Raw genomic sequence first — 17,780 nt, 5'->3', positions numbered from 1 at the left:
TTTGGGCAGTTGTTTGGGACAAACATCTATAAAAAAGGTAACAAAATCCTCGAAATAAGGAATCACCCTTTGTGTCAGGATTTTGTGATTTTACCATCACAAAAGAGATACAACACACCGATGGCAAAGACAAACAGACACAAACACTCTTTTGTTCCCCTGGCAATCAAATCATTAAATAAGAACAATCTGGTATAAACTTTTTCACATGTAAATTATGAGTGAGTCTGGTGTGAATGTACACTTTGGTTTCTTATAGTTATAATGTTTTTTGTTTGGTGTAATGCACAAATTGTAAGGCAAATTGCCATACCGACAGTAAAGATTATTATTACTATTATTATATTATTATTATTATTATTATTATTATATAACATATATATGAATACATTTTGATAAAAAGGACATTAAATACTAGATACTTTATAGATTGATATTATATTTTTTAGCTTAGCTCTAATGTCATTGTTTGTTTGTAAAATGTTCTACATGTTTCGGATGTTCATTCAGCGAAGAAAATAATTTACTTTCTTGCCCAGGACGACGGGGTTGGCTGTGGGAAGGGTATGAACCCATGACCAACAAGACAATAGATCGGCAGTGCGATGCATACCGCACAACCAGGCTTTGTCATTGTTATTATTTTTATTATTGTTAAAACATATTTCATTATAGTTATAGTTATTTTACATTACATAAAAGCCTACAATTTTAGATTTATCTCTGCAGTTATAGATTCACAAAACTACATTGTCATTTGTTCACAAATTTAGGAAAAAATATACAAAACATCACAAATTAACTAAAGCACCAAAAATTAATCACACACACACACACACATTCCTAATGAAGCTATAACACAATCGAAGAACAAAATGCACGATAATTTAAAAGTGAAATCCGAAGAAATCCAGATTTATTGATAACAGTACATACAATAAACAGAACAAAAATATGGTATAAGAGAGTTTCTAATAAATAGATCTTTATGCAAACATTAATCTTGTAAAAGGTTAGTTGGACAAGATTGATACAAAATTATACTATTGTAGTCAGTAGGCACACACACACAAAAGTAAGAAAGCTAACTAAACTAATAGCGACTACAACAAAGATAATTCATTTATTATGCAAAACATTTTATAATAAACTAAACTTCAGAATAAAATTGTCCTTTTCTATGTCATTTTTGTCTAAATCGGACAATGGTTATGCCTGCGCAGGGGCTTGACCAGATTAGTGATAGGGCTTGTATTGGAAGTGCAAAACAAATGAAAAAAAAACAAGGTTTGGGGGGGGGAGTACTGGTCAAATAAAAAACAACAAATACCCAAAGAAAAATAACCAAGCTTAACCGTTGTTGAATATACACACACACACGTTGAAAGAGAGAGCAGGTATACGGTCATCATCCTTTCGTTCTTTTAACGATTTTATACCAAGAAATTTGAATTATACACTTATGAACAAGTATTTGTGTGTAAAGCTGCAATAAGAAGTATACCCGTATTGGAAGCTAACAAAAATAAGCAAAAGAAAAAATACATTCTTCCATAATATGTGGAAACATTAATACAGATTTATACACAGTTACAAGGGTTAGGCAGGTTCCTTTCCAATCATTGCAATATAACGTAATTTACCATCGAAATGTTTCAACAAATCTCAAATAATACTTATGAAAAACGAAAAAAAAAACGTGAGGCGGTCCTAACAATCTTATAACGTATAAGGTTAAAATGGATCTGTTCCTGACAAGTGCTGCAGTTTACGTAAGCCATCACTATGAAACCTTAAACCTTTCCAAGTCGTCATAATGGAAATAATTATAAAAAAAGACATAAATGTTGAATGTCTATAAAAAATATTCTCTTCTTTCAAGGCCTAATATAATTTAGAAAGAAATTACCAGTAAAATAATTCATTAATTGTCTGAAAAAGTATAGCTTGACCTGCAAAAGAAAAGAAAACAAAGTAGATTGAATGATCTAATTGAATTTATAATTAGATAAGTGTTCTACGAAAGAAATGAAATGAGAATTGAAATAAAATTTAAGAATAAATATTTAACATAAACAAACAGCTACACCAGAGACCAAGTTTTTAAATGGAAGAAAGTAGTGAATTAAATGTGACGAAAATAAGTGACTGTGCCGACCAGGGCTCGAAAAGGGACCATGGAAACGACAATACCGCCTAGAGATAATGCACTAAGCGAAATTAACCTCTAGACCATCGGAATGTCCAAAAATAAATTCTTCTGGTCCAGAGTCATTTTGCCCGAATGCAAATTACCACCCCCAGTGGTCAATAGTCTCATGCCCTAGCTAGCTCCTCCCCCATCCGTTCACCAACAACTTCAATAGAGCGACACAGACAGCCGTTAGGCATGTATTAGACAAACATTGTGTATCTCACCTAATGACAAATGGACAACATAAATACACTAAATACAGAAGATTCAGTGGGTATGAGCAATTAAGCTATGAAAGTAAATATAGAAGTAAAGCTAGGTGCTGAAACTAATGATGATAGATACTGAACTATATATAAAATACTCTCCATAACTATAGAGTTTGGACACGCAAGGAGTAAAGGAAGGATCACTCTCTTTTATTTCTGCAATTTGGACGGACTAGAGTTACCCTACGAAAAAAAGAGGGGGGGGGGGAAAGAACAAGTAGTATTCATCCGAAACAAAATAGCAGACTTAACCGTAGGGACCAAGACGTCATGGAAAAATCACTTTTTTATTTCTACCCCACGTTGTTTTAGTGGCGAAAAAAAAAGAAGAGTAAGGGAGGAGAAGAATTAATCTACTTTGGTTTTGTCTATATATTTCATGAGATTTTTTGTTTTCAAAAGATTTTAATAATTTCCATGACTTTTTCGTATATTTAGCAATTTTATGAGATTTCCAGGAGCTCCTGGTAAATCAGGCGGCTGCGGGAAATCTGTTATAAGTTATAAAAATGATTTAATTTCATAATTTACACCTGGAATAAGCGCAGGTCCTATGAAATTGTGGGGCCCACTGCGGTCGCATCGGTTGCAGTGGCCCATGGTCGGCCCTGCAAAAAGAGGCGTATCTTAGAGTTGACTATATATATATATATATATATATATATATATATATATATATATATATATATATATATATATATATATATATATCATGGGCGTAGCCAGGGGGGGGGGTTCTTGGGGTTCAAACCCCCCCCCCGAAATGAAATCCCCCCCCTGGGGGGGGGGGAGTCGGAATTTAGTGACTGATTTTTTGCTTTGATTTTGTTTATTTTAGTTGAGATTTTAGTACTAAACCATCACTTGCCCTAGCAAAACCAAAGGGGTTTTAAGTTTAAAACCCCCTACCAGGGGGGTTCGAGTTTAAAAACCCCTACCAGGGGGGGTTCGAGTTTAAAAACCCCTACTTGGGGGGTTCGAGTTTAAAACCCCTACCAGAGCGATTCAAGTTTAAAAAACCCTACTAGGGGTTTTGAGTTTAAAACCCCCTACCTGGGGTTTTTGCAGTTAACTCCCCCTCTTCTATAAAACAAAACAAAAAAAATGCAAACGAAAATTCCCTAATTCCAAGAGAACAGTTAAGGAAGATTTTGATTTTAAAACCCCGTCTAAAATTAACGATAAACCCCCTCTTTAATATAAAAAAAAGCTAATTACGCACTCAAAATGTTATGAGCGTAGATAAATGGGTTTTACCTCTTTTTAATAATAAAAAAAAAGCAAATTATACACTAAAAATGTTAGGAGTGTAGTCTATGGGGTTTTGAGTTTAAACTCCCCTCCAGTGGAGTTTGAAGCTAAAAAGTACCTCTTCAATATAAATAAAAGAAAATTACTCACTCTAAAATCTATGAGCGTAGTCAAAGGGGTTTTGAGTTTAGACCCCCCGCCATATTCAGTGTAAGAAAAAAAGCAAATTACGCACTCAAAACGCTATGAGCGTTGCCGAAAGGGGTTTTGAGTTTAAACCCCCATTCAGAGGGGTTTGGTGCTAAAAATACATCTTCAATATAAAAAAAAAGCAAATTACACACTAAAATTATTTGAGCGTAGCCAAGCCAATCGGGGGTTTTGAGTTTCTTCTACAGAAGGCTTTTTTTTTTTTAAAGTTTAAAACCCCTCCAGATGGTTTTGAGTCTAAGATCCCCCTACAGAGCATTTTGAGGTGGAAAACCCCCAACAGAAGATTTTGACGATAAAACTTCTCTTTTCGATATACAATCTAAAGCAAACTAAAGTCACTTAATTCCAAGAGCGTATTCAAGAGAGGTTACACATTTATACCAGTGGCAGGGCTCCATTAATAAACTGCAGTGAATAGTCATCTACCGAAATCGAAAAACACTAAATATAGCTCAACAAAGATGGCTAAGACAGATTGTAGGAGTCAGTTATAGAGATCGGATTTAAATCAAGGAAATCCTATGCCGAACTGGGGGTTGACCCCTTAGTAAGATTGTGAGAGAACGACGCATGAGGTTTGCGGGACATGTTCTCCGACAAAATGAATTACGCATAAGAAGAGTTGCAATGATATCCTAGTACAACTTGACGCCACTCATTCATGGAAGTCCTCATGGTAGGTGGGAAGAGGCTTCAGACATTACCAGTGACAGATTTTTATGGAAACTGCTTGACGTCAAATGCTCCGAACGGCGTGGGAGGGTCTAAGTCAGTAAGAATAGCACATTAGGTTTTTAAAATAAAACTTTTTAATAGCATTAAAATGCACTGTAGATACCTCAGAATATGCATTTTGTTGGCTTTCCATACCAGAAATAGTGCTTGGCGGCGGGGCTTCGCCCCGCGCTGGGGAGCTCCTGGCGCTCCCCCAGACCCGCTTGCTAGTAATGGCGGGGAGTCTACAATTTTATGGAAACAGTTGGATGGCAAATGCGCCGAACGACGAGGGAGGGTCTAAGTCAGTAAGAATAGCACATTAGCTTTTTGAAATAGAACTTTTTAATAGCAGGAAAATGCACTGTAGATACTTCAGAATATGCATTTTGTTGGTTTTCAATATCAGAAATAGTGCTTGGCGGCGGGGCTTCGCCCCGCGCTGGGGGAGCTCCTAGCGTTTACCCAGACCCCTTTGCTAGTAATGTCGGGGAATCTACAATTTTTTCACTAACTCATGGAAGAACCTACTCTAGGGCACAATAAACGTCTTCCGAAAGAATGAAGGGTCAGAATGTAATAAAGATTATGTACACACACACACATAAATACATACAATTTTTTTTTCGCGGGGGAGGGGGGGTCGGTGGGGGGGGGGGGGGAGAAAAAAAATTCACCCCCCCAAAACCCCCCCCCGAAAAAAAATCCTGGCTACGCCCATGATATATATATAATTTTCTTCATGGCTCAACAGTTTGGACAATAAGAAGTAAAGGAAAGATCACTCTTTTATTTCTGTATGTCGGACTAGAGTAACTCCACGTAACTTTAGCGGCTAAAAAAAGAGGAGGGGAGAACAAGTAATCTACTCTATATTCACCCGTTACTAAATAGCAGGGCCGGACACAACCGTTGTGGGGCTCTATGCGAAACGTATTGTGGCGAGTCCAAGTTCGGATGGGATACGGATAATAAGTAAAAATTAAGCGTTTTTATTAGAAAATAAATAAGTCTTTGCATTTTATTCATTCTTTACTACGTATATAACTATTTTACGAGCCTTGCGTGTAGTAAAGTCATACAGTATATCATAAAATTCTGTTTCCTACATAGATCATGCTCAATAGCAAGAATTACCAAATGTTTCAATTTATCTACGAGAATTGTTGACCTCAAGTAATTCTTCATTAGTTTGAAGCGAGAGAAGGTTCTTTCACAAGATTACACAAATACGGGTATTGCATAATTGTAAATGCACGTTTTGAGACGTGGCGTTGATATTGTGTGACGTGTATTACTTTTACACACACGAGGGACTGGTCTCTATTATAGAATGCTGGGTTCGTGCTTCCTGGAGTACTCTTGACACGTGACAAACATAGATACTACAGATTGACTTAATAAAGTTTATTTGATAACAATAAAAATAATACTGCACTCCTTGTCAGTTAAACAAGTCAAGAAACAATCCCATCCGCATAACAGCAGTATCAAATATACCCAATACGTTAAACTCTCCAGAGTAGATTACAAATAACGTCCGCATCTCAGCGGGTAACACTGTACAGAATAATACAGAATAACTACTAGAAATACATGTCTCAAAAAGACCACTGGCATCAACTGCCCAAAAATTACTACTGAACTGAAATTTAACTTTCTAAGTCGCTATTGTAAGTCCCGAACCAAAAGATACTACTTGACTGCCCGGTCCAAAGGATACCACTTGACTTACTTGACTGAACTAAAAGTCAATTTTAGTCATTCTTGTTCCTGTTTCTATATCAGGAGTTCCACGTGTCTTTTAACCTCTTAACCCTAGGTGAACATTTAACAAGCAATGTCAACCGAGACTGTGACAATAATGTATTTTTTTTTTATCTTCGCGCGTAGGATTTGGCAATTTCCATTTTGAATGACACTCCAAAATAAAAAAAAATTCTCTAAATATTTCAGGAAATTCTTTTTTTTTTTCAGTTTTCTAAAGATTTTAATAATTTCCGGAGATTTCCATAACTTTTTCGTATATTTGCAATTTCAGGAGACTTCAAGTAGCTTCTTGTAAATCAGGAGGCTGCGGAAATTCTGTTACATGTTATAAACTGTTTAATAATTTACACCTAGAATTAGCGTGGGTCCACTGCGGCCGCATAGGTTGCATTGGTCTAAGGCCGGCCCAGCAAAATAACGACGTTTGCTACGCCGTGGGTCGACTAGTTAAACATAAGTAAACAGCAGCATCAGGGACCGAATATATATAAAATGTGGGACTGCGCCGACCAAGGCCACTGTGGTGGTAATATGCATTCGGGCGAAATGACTCTGGACCAGAAGAATGTATTTTTGGACATTCCTATGGTCTAGAGGTTAAGTTCGCTTACTGCGTTATCGCTAGGCTGTGTTGTCGTTTCCAGAGTCACTGGTTCAAGCCCTGGTTAGTGCAGTGCCTTGGTCGGTGCAGTCCTTTATTTTCGGCGCATTTAATTCACTACTTTCTCTCATTTAAAAACTTGGTCCCTGGTGCTGCTGCTTATTTATGTTTAATATGTATGTATCGTCATTTGTTTCAGCACCTAGCTTCACTTTTATATTTAATTTAAGAATAGAAAGCAGTTTTGTCTTTTTAACTTACCGAGGAGTGATAGCAGACTCTTTAACAATTAAATCAATTTTAGTTACTGGATTTGAATCGCTAAATGCATGGAAAAAATAATATAAAAGTTATTGAATATTAATATCGTATCAAAAATAAACACTACAATTTAATTTCAATACATTTACAACAGTCACAGAGGCCGCAAAACAGTTAATGCATCTCTTTGTTTAGTCTCTACAATCTACGTCTTTTTCTTTCTCGAACTATCTAAGGTATTTTATACTTCTTAATTTCGTCTTATTTTTAAAGTAACTTGGCTACATTTTCAACTACGACCTTGCTACGCAATAACTAAAAATGCATCATTGGCAAATAAACGAGTTGGTTTTTTTTTAATATTTGACCTTGAAGCACTTATGTTACGTGAAAATTATCTATAAACCCTAAGAGTAGCGCTTAAAGATTTAATTCTATCACGATGCTCTTGTTATGAAAAAAATTATGTTCACACATACACACACACACACACACACACATATATATATATATATATATATATATATATATATATATATATATATATATATATATATATATATATATATATATATATATATATAGTGGGAATAAGTGGTGAGTGAATGAATTAATTTTAATATAATTTTATTATAATCTTTGACTAATTTAGTATACATTTGAATTAAGATGTTTAGATTAAGAAACACAAATATAAACTGTATTGTCTAGTTACTTACAATATTTCTTGTCCATTGTCAAGCAAGTTCTGTGTGAAATTTGATTTCTCTGAAACTGTAACAATAATGTTAACATAATTATACTATATTCTTTTTTATCTATAATATAAAGTAGAAAGTAAGGCGTGCGTATATATGTATATATATATATATATATATATATATATATATATATATATATATATATATATATATATATATATATATGTATGCCTATGTATGTATGTATGTATGTATGTATACCTATGTATGCCTATGTATGTATGTATGTATGTATGTATGTATGTATGTATGTATGTATGTATGTATGCTTATGTATGCCTATGTATGTATGTATGTAAGTATGTATGTATGTATGTATGTATGTATACCTATGTATGCCTATGTATGTATGTATGTATGTATGCCTATGTATGCCTATGTATGTATGTATGTATGTATGTCATGGGCGTAGCCAGGGGAGTGTTTTGGGGTTCAAACCCCCCCCCCCAAATGAAATCCCCCCCCCCTTGGGGGGATAGGAATTTAGTGAATGATTTTTTGCTTTGATTTTGTTTATTTTAGGTGAGATTTTAATACTGAACCATCACTTGCCCCAGCACAACCAATGGGGTTTTGAGTTTAAAACCCCCTACCAGGGGGTTTTGAGTTTTAAACCCCTACTTGGGGTTTTTGTAGTTAACTCCCCCTCTTCTATAAAACAAAACAAAAAAAAAATGCAAACGAAAATCCCCTAATTCCAAGAGCACAGTTAAGGGAGATTTTGATTTTAAAACACCCTCCAAAATTTACGATAAAACCTCTCTTCAATATAAAAAAAAGCTAATTACGTACTCAAAATGTTAAGAGCGTAGCTAAATGGGTTTTGACTTAGTTTTGAGTTTGAATCCCACTTCAGCGGGGTTCAAAGGTAAAAAATACCTCTTTAATAATAAAAACAAAGCAAATTATACACTCAAAATGTTACGAATGTAGTCAAAGGGGTTTTGAGTTTAAACTCCCCTCCAGTGGAGTTTGAAGCTAAAAAGTACCTCTTCATTATAAATAAAAGCAAATTACTCACTCTAATATCTATGAGCGTAGCCAAAGGGGTTTTGAGTTTAAACCCTACGCCAGGGGGGTTTGAGGCTAAAAAAAAATCTTCAGTGTAAGAAAAAAAGCAAATTACGCACTCAAAATGATATGAGCGTTGCCAAAAGAGGTTTTGAGTTTAAACCCCCATTCAGAGGGGTTTGATGCTAAAAAAGACCTCTTCAATATATAAAAAAAAGCAAATTACACACTAAAATTATTTGAACGTAGCCAATTTAATCGGGGGTTTGAGTTTAAACCCCTCTTCTACAGATGGCGTTTTTTTTTAAAGTTTAAAACCCCTTTAGATGATTTTGACGATAAAACTTCTCTTTTCGATATAAAATCTAAAGCAAACTACAGTCACTTTATTCCAAGAGCGTATTCAAGAGAGGTTACACATTTTTACCAGTGGCAGGGCTCCCTTAATAAACTACAGTGAATAGTCATCTGCCGAAATTGAAAAACACTAAATGTTGCTCAACAAAGATGGCTAAGACAGATTTTAGGAGTCATATAGAGATCGGGTTTAAATCAAGGAAATCCTATGCCGAACTGGGAGTCGACCCCATAGTAAGATAGTGAGAGAGCGACGCATGAGGTTTGCGGGACATGTTCTCCGACAAAATGAATTACGCATAAGAAGAGTTGCAATGATATCCTAGTACAACTTGACGCCACTCATTCATTGAGGTCCTCATGGCCGGTGGGAAGAGGCTTCAGACATTACCAGTGACAGATTTTTATGGAAACAGCTTGACGTCAAATGCTCCGAAAGGCGCGGGAGGGTCTAAGTCAGTAAGAATAGCACATTAAGTTTTTGAAATAAAACTTTTTAATAGCAGGAAAATGCGGTGTAGATACCTCAGAATATGCATTTTGTTGGCTTTCAATACCAGAAATAGTGCTTGGCGGCGGGGCTTCGCCCCGCGTTGGGGGAGCCCAGACCCCTTGCTAGTAATGGCGGGGAATCTACAATTTTCCCACTAATTCATGGAACAACCCATTCTAGGGCACATTCTTCCGAAAGAATGAAGGGTCAGAATGCAATAAAGAATATGTACACACACACACACATAAATGCATATAAAAAAAAATTTTCGCGGGGGGGGGGTGGGTTTGGGGGGTGGATTCCCCCCCCCCCCCAAAAAAAAATCCTAGCTACGCTTATGATGTATGTATGTATGTATGTATGTATGTTCCGAATATAAATCAAAACCTTTTGACCAATCTTGATAAAAATTGACATAAGTGTTTCTTGGGTACTAACTGGAATTTATTTTAATCAATTAACCTTCAGATTTGTTTTTCAAAAGCATTTTAAAATAAATTCGTTCCTTCTGTCTGTGAATTGAGACATCGCGACGTACGTTCTATCCCATACATAGCGCACTTCTTTTATTTTTATTTTAATTGCTAAATTTATCGCTATAAAAGACACGTTTTGATAAATCAGGTAAACCCGTTTCCATAGAATTTATCTTTTATATAAAAATGTATCTGCTAAATGGGTAAACCCATTTTTGCATGACTATATTTATTATTGTGACGAAAGAAAATGTGAAAGGAACATTAGCCAAGTTTGACATATATCTAAATCCAATCCACTAGATTAGTAATACACAAACTAAGACCCACAGGACGCGGGTAATATTCGGCTAGTATTTACTAAGTGGAAAGTTAATGTAATGAAGTTTTTAATAATAGAATATTTTTAATGTATTTGGTGTACTGTATTGGAAAATCTCATGCAAGGTGGACTAAACTATAAATAATAAGATAAACTGGGTTCAAACAAAAATGTCTCAAAAATGTAAAGTTTATTAATAATGTCAATACATTCAAATTAGTTCTAGATCGAAACTATGTAGATCTTGTCTACCATTGACACAATTAAAAAAAATGAAGTCAATAGTTTATTATTAATTAATTAATTAATATTTACACATTAGTTGAAATATTAGTACACATTTACAACTTTCACCTATTATAGGAACATAAATTTAAAATGTTATTAACTTCTCGAAAGACTTTATAAAAATGTACAACAAGAAGTCACGTTTAAAAACAAAGCCATTACCTTCAGTGGAACACGTCTTCAGGTAGATCAGAGATACTATTTTAACAGTGAGAGTCAGTAACACGCAACCAGCAAGTGTTTTTGAATTCCAGTAACTGTTGCCTAGATTAGGATAAAAAAAAATGAACATAGAATTTTTTTTATGGATAGCTAGGTAGATAAAATGGATATACATAGACGCATACATATATTCCTAAATGCATATACGTATATGCATACATCTATCTAGATAGAAATATAACTACCGCTGAAACTTTTAGATGCTTGCCCAGACGTTACATTCAAGACAAACCGCTTCACATTATGACAGACATGGAGATGTATTGTGTAATTCATGTCTTTCTCATGAGTGACATTCACGCAGTTCTCGTTGTTGACTTGTTCACCGAGCTGATTAGACACCATCACAAAACAAGGCGATGGAGCATTCACACAACACAATGTGAACATTGAAGCTTCCATTCTAGGTGTTGAGGAATTCACTTTGTTGCCATTCAATAATATATTAACATCAGATAAATCTGTAAAACAAAATTGTACAAAATAAAAATAAAAATCTTTCAGATTGAGATACACAATTGGTTGCTCAATATTATTTCATATTGAGGACTCTGTTTTATAGTATACTTAAAAATGGAAAACGTAATTTGCATGTTCTAAAATATGTTCATATACAATACTCAACAACAGTGTTTCCAAACCTGTGTTCCGCTAAACTTAGCGTTTCGCGAGGCCTCAGTAGGTGTTCCACGAACTACTGGAATAATTAACTACTACGGCACCACCTGGATTTAATCTTTCTAAAACAATAAGCTTATTGTTCCGCGGCGAAAAGTTTCGATTAGGAAAACATTTGGAAAACAAGTAGCATAAAATAAATACAAATTTTCTAAACTCAGAATACATTTATATATGAACCTAACCAGGCATTTTAACGGGGGAGGGGATTAGGGCTTGGGTAAAAAATATTTTCATTTAGCTATCTATCATTCATATGCAATTCAGAGAGAGAAAAACAAACGCTCTTACAAAAAAAAAATCAGAATCGTAAAGGAGAAATCTTTTTCGGTGATATTTATTTTTAAATTTGGAAGCATTAAAATACTAGAGTTAAATAATGGCTCTAGTTAGAAATGATATATTCATATTGTGTATTAATAAATTATTTTTTTTCAAGGATATGTTTAAACTGTTAAAAATTTTAAAAATCGTTGTGAACCGTTTTAAAGACTTGTGTCCACCCAATTTCTACCCTTCTAGCACAGGAAGAGCTTACAAGCTAATGAGAGGAACTGAAAATAGGTTAATAAGTAAATTTCTTCTTCTATTTCTGGCAAGCAACTGAACTGTATGCTTATAGCATTTTAGCCATTGCAAAATTACTTACATTGTTTCGTTATTCCGCACCACTATTCCAAGAGTTAATTATGCGAGAAAGTTGTGGCAACAGTAAACAAACTTTGGTGAACCTAATTGGTGTATTTAAAAAGGGTATGATTTATAGTTTCGTAAAGGTGGGCGCATCGTCTAAAGAGGGGTGGCGGTGTTGCGGGGTGGAGTTTATTCTATTATCAAACATATTTTTAAAATAGTATTTATTTTCTTGTATTTACCGTAAATTGGTGGAACAGATATAGGTCCGTTTGTCTTGAACCAGTCATCAAGATACACAGTCAAAAAGAGTTCCATCCCATTCAGCAACTGGACTGCAGTAATGTTAAGAATCACTTTAAAACTGTTCGCTTCGTCTGTCTTAGTACACACAACTTCTTCATCTTCGGAATTCTCCATGCACCATTTCCCTTGCACTACTTTGTACTAAAAAATATTTTATTTAAATAAAATCTATTGACTAGGCTTTAAATAATTTTTTTTTAATTAAATTAAGTTAATTCTTATGAAATGGATTTTTTGTTCTGTGTAGTAAACAAGACTGTAGCCCTTTTAAATACATACGTATATTTATATACAAAGATAGACAGATAGATAGATAGATAGATAGATAGATAGATAGATAGATAGATAGATAGATAGATAGATAGATAGATAGATAGATAGATAGATAGATAGATAGATAGATAGATAGATAGATAGATAGATAGATATAGATTTATTAGGTACTCACTTTTTCAGGAACGGACGATGTGTTTGTCTTAATTTGAAATGTAATGACCATGTCACTTATTTGCAATGGTGGTTCAATATCTATCAATCCAACGGCTATAAAACGATCAACGTGAGCCAAAAGTCCATTGGTGCAGTTGGTTGTACCACTTTGAATGTCATATTGTTTTAGATTTATCGAAACTTTGTTCAAGTCAACTTCATCTGAACATACAGGGTAATAAATACGTTTACGTCAATGAATTTTTAGATTATTTCAACACATTCATATTGTACTTTTAAAAATCTTGATAACATTTTTTTTCTTTTCTGTGTACACATTATTATAAGAAGCTCAATTCTAACTGAATATTTATATTCGAAATGTATTATTAGATGTAAATAGTTTTAAGTACACGTTTTTCTACTTACCGAATGCCAAACCACAATTCAAAAAACAGCAAACGTAGAGGAATACTAAACAGACATTTCTTATCATTTCAAGAACTGTCATTCTCAATTTATCACTGCAAAATTGTACAAATAGATTGATTTTAATGAAAATATCTCCTGAAATGAACATTTATTAAAATGAAAGGTTAATTTAATAAAAAAAAAACAAGGTTACAAGGACAGTTTGTGGAAACACAAACTCAAAATCGTCCCCGAAGTGGTCCACCCAGGAAGGTATAAAGGCATGTACCAATATTTTCAGAAAGGACATCAGAATGAATTTCTATCAAAGACAAATGACGGAGAAGATTGGAGAAAGGTTGACAGATCTTGTGTGGTGCCCCAGCGGACGAAAGGATAAGTGATAGTGAGTGTGAAGCTAGATGTGAACCTGGCCTAACTGATGACTTATAATGAATATTAATTGATCAAATTGTTTTGTAAAGGGTCAATCTTCTATTCAAATCCTCTAAAGAATAAAAATACATTTCCGTAAAAAAAAAGAATAATTCATAAGTTAATTGTTGTATAAATACCAACTGCCGCAGCAGTTCACGCGATAATATCAAAAACTACTTATTAATTTTTGTTTTAAATTATGTCCAACTTATATGCATACTAAATAGATCTTTTCTCTCTAAATAAAAAGTAAACATTATTTTTGGGTCAAAGTAGTAAATAGTAGGACAGAACTTACTTAACGTAGCTATGCAAATGTAAAAGAAATACATTTTTGGACAAATCTAAAACCATTGGCATAAATGTTTTAAAAATATGGCAAATTGCTATCCCCCCTACTAAAAAGCCACCATTGGTTGTTTTTATTAGTAGTGAATAGTTTTAAAAGTGGTGTATTTTTATGAAAACACTGCTTGCATAAGTGATTAGAAAACTAGATATTTCGCTTTCAGAAAAGAAAGAACTAGCCGTTGCATCATACGTTTGAATGGAGATCTAAATCGGACGGACAGACGGACAGACATTTGACACAAAACTATTAGCGTCTTTTCCCCCTTTCGGGGGCTTCTAAAAACGATTGATTAGTGTGATAAATGTGTCTTTTACTTGTTATTTTAAGTATTTTAAATGAAGAACAACACTTTCATTTACTTCTTCTGTTTAGTCAATTATTTATTTAGTTATTAATATAAAAACAGATGTAAAAAAAATATTATTTTTTTTTTGTGGAAAGAGATATTACAATAATGAGAAATCGTTATAAGCGTTATTATAGTAGAAAAATGTAACGAATCTCAAATTACCAAGTAGAAAATCAAAAATGTTGGCAAGATCTTGACCAAGCAATATGAGCTCAAAAGTGTCTTTATGAAATCAATTATCGATCCTCAACATTAGCTACAGAACAAACAAAAAAGAGTTAATTAATTTCAAAACGACAAGTACACACGTAAACGAGAAAAATATATATATAGAGAGATTTCTATACATATAGAGGATGGATGGATGGATGGATAGATAGGCAGATAGAAATATATATATATATATATATGTATACATTTATTATGTTTTATTTTCAATGGTTTAAAATTAAAACTAGTGATAACACAAAATAATAATATTACTAAAAATGTTTCAAACGAAGGTGAGAGATTAGCATCAGAAACAAATATGTCATTTATAGCTCTTATCTGAGGTTATAATGTTTTATTCAAAATGTGAATAAATACTGTTCACATTCAAATGGATTTAGGTGTGTATCTGTTCGTATAGAAAAAGTAAGAAACGAGGACTTAAACATTTTCTGGAGTAGTTAGATAAAATTGAAATTGGCAAAAAACTTCAATAAAAAATCCATGTATCCATAGTTTAGACCTCTATAATAGAAAGGAACTTTAGTTTTAAATTGATTTGAGTAAAATGCAGGGGGCCCAGACTGTCATTAACTAAAGTATTATCTTATCATGAGATGTGATACTAAATGTATAGAGCATGAAGTTACTGGTCATTTAATATATATTGTTGTAACTCTCTAGGGTAGGCACTCAACGAATAGGCATGCAACACAATACAGTTTAATAGGAAATGGATGCACATACAAGATTGAAATGTACGTAGATGCATATTCACTTAAAAGTCATATGTACTTAAATTCAGTGGCGTGGCATCCATGGCGCGAATGGATTTAATGAACCCTAGCACACGACGGCTAGTAACCCACAGACTATGGCATGTAAAACCATTTTACAATGAGCTCATTGCCCTTGGACCCATGACTTAAAACTAATTGGGGTCTTAATGAGCTCTTCAGGGATGACACCCAAAGTATAGAAAGTATTGCACTCTTATACAAAAGTAAAGGGAAAGTTAAGTTCCCCTTTTAGACCTTGCAATCTTTGGCGCTGAAGATGTAAAGACCCTCTGTTTCTGTGGCCCTGTAAAGACCCTCTATTTCTGTGGCCCTCGGTTAATTTGGAGGTCATGGAGCGCAGATAATCTGAACATGCTTAAGTGTGTATCTGTGTGTGCGAAACACTTATTGTTTAGGGGAATCCCCATAGGCGTAAATTTCCGATGATTGCACATGAGTAGTCTCATAACGTCTATAGATAGTAGATGCTTGCGAGCATTTCCAATAGGCTACAGTACTACAGTTGGAAACAAAACAAGAAACAAGTACAACGCGGAGTATATAAAAATGCGTTTTATTTCTAAAGGCTAATAGAAACTAGAGCAGTAGGCTTGTTCAGTTTCCTAAATGTTTCCAGTGGAGTCGACATTTCGGCAAAAGCTAATGCACTTAAAACAAACAAATTTATGTTCTAAATGAAGTCTTGATCTATTTTGATTCATATATTAGTAATTGATTCCTACAGTGGCATATTCTGCCTTGTACACTGGGAGTGTACGTTACAAAAAAATAAAATTTGAAAAGACTATGCTATAAATTAATTAATTATAATACTAGGATACTTTATGTTTCTAAATCAATTATTTTTTTTATTTTGAAAATATTTATAAAAAGTGTTATTACTTACATTTTCCGAACTGGTTTCATTTTTTTCAATTTTTGACAATGTTATCACTTTCAAGCGCAATAAAATAATAAAACGCAATTGTAAAAGTCAAACAGCACGCGGCAAATTGTAGACAAACATGTTCTTAAACGAAAACAAAAGAAAAAATAGAAAAAACTTTAATAGTTTTTTTAAAAAAGGTACACTGCCAGTGTACAAAGTAGGATATGGGATATATGTATATATATATATATATATATATATATATATATATATATATATGTCAAAGCCTTAGGGTTAGCTAAAAGACTTGTTTTTTTTACAAATCAAAGAGGAACATAAAATAATAGACCGTGGAATGGGTTTGTCAGAGTAAACCATTAACTATGACGAATTAGCATGATTAGATTGACACATGATATAAGTAGGGCGTAATTATCTTCTCTTTAGATGTAGGGTCTGTAATTTATAAGATAAGAAGATAAGTCCTGTAAAAATGAGCATATTAATTGTTTTTTATGGATTTAGTAATAATTTAGTTCAAGCTGTATGATTGTCATTAAACGTAATTTAAACGTATATTAGATCTTCATACCTGCAGTAAGTGATAATGCCATTTTTAAATGACGACTTATCTTAGTGATATAGACATTTTGGTGCACACTGGGCGAGAGTATTTAAATATTTTTCTTTTGGTAAATAACAACATGATCCTATAAGATTGATCAATATCACAAAGAGGATTTACTTATTGAAAGTTCCATTTATCAATTCAAAAGATTACATGTCTCCAAAAATAGATATTCTGTAATAACGGGCATACCCCATACTGGTCATATATAAATTACTGTCATGTCACCCGTTAGACAGCTATTGGTTTGGGCGGAAGTTGATTACTGACTTTTTGTGCATCCCAGGCTGACCCATGGGCTTTAAACTTCATACACTCCTTCTGCTTCGCTCTGCAATGCACTATTTTTCCTATTAGGAAAATTGCAGGTCAAATAAAAAATAATTAAGATCCGATAGGTCGTGCTGATACTGAGGTCTTAGAAAAATTCAAGGCAAATGAGCAGTGTTTCTCAAACTTTTTTCGCTGGCGTCAT

General features: G+C 33.8%; 1 protein-coding gene across 3 annotated transcripts; it reads right to left on the bottom strand.

Annotated features, from left to right (window-relative positions):
• Positions 1-882: 882 nt before the first annotated feature.
• On the bottom strand, positions 883-17,464 carry LOC106071736 (uncharacterized). 3 transcript variants are annotated; one of them, XM_056010872.1, is made up of 10 exons: positions 17,270-17,463; positions 14,962-15,055; positions 13,679-13,773; positions 13,269-13,471; positions 12,757-12,961; positions 11,389-11,664; positions 11,144-11,245; positions 7,993-8,047; positions 7,274-7,333; positions 883-1,952 (listed from the first exon to the last, which is right to left on the bottom strand). In XM_056010872.1, the coding sequence occupies exons 3-10, from the start codon at positions 13,758-13,760 to the stop codon at positions 1,925-1,927; spliced, it is 1,011 nt and encodes a 336-aa protein (XP_055866847.1). In that variant the 5' UTR covers positions 13,761-13,773; positions 14,962-15,055; positions 17,270-17,463; the 3' UTR covers positions 883-1,924. The 3 variants fall into 3 exon arrangements, with proteins under 3 accessions (XP_055866847.1, XP_055866848.1, XP_055866849.1); XM_056010873.1 differs by lacking the exon at positions 17,270-17,463 and adding an exon at positions 16,696-16,829; XM_056010874.1 differs by lacking the exon at positions 14,962-15,055 and having other exon boundaries at positions 17,270-17,464.
• Positions 17,465-17,780: the final 316 nt, after the last annotated feature.

This window comes from Biomphalaria glabrata, chromosome 14 (assembly GCF_947242115.1).
Source record: "Biomphalaria glabrata chromosome 14, xgBioGlab47.1, whole genome shotgun sequence".
In the NCBI taxonomy this organism is placed as follows: domain Eukaryota; kingdom Metazoa; phylum Mollusca; class Gastropoda; family Planorbidae; genus Biomphalaria; species Biomphalaria glabrata.
Note: the sequence above shows the minus strand (reverse complement) of the source record. Positions and strands in the feature narration are given on the sequence as shown.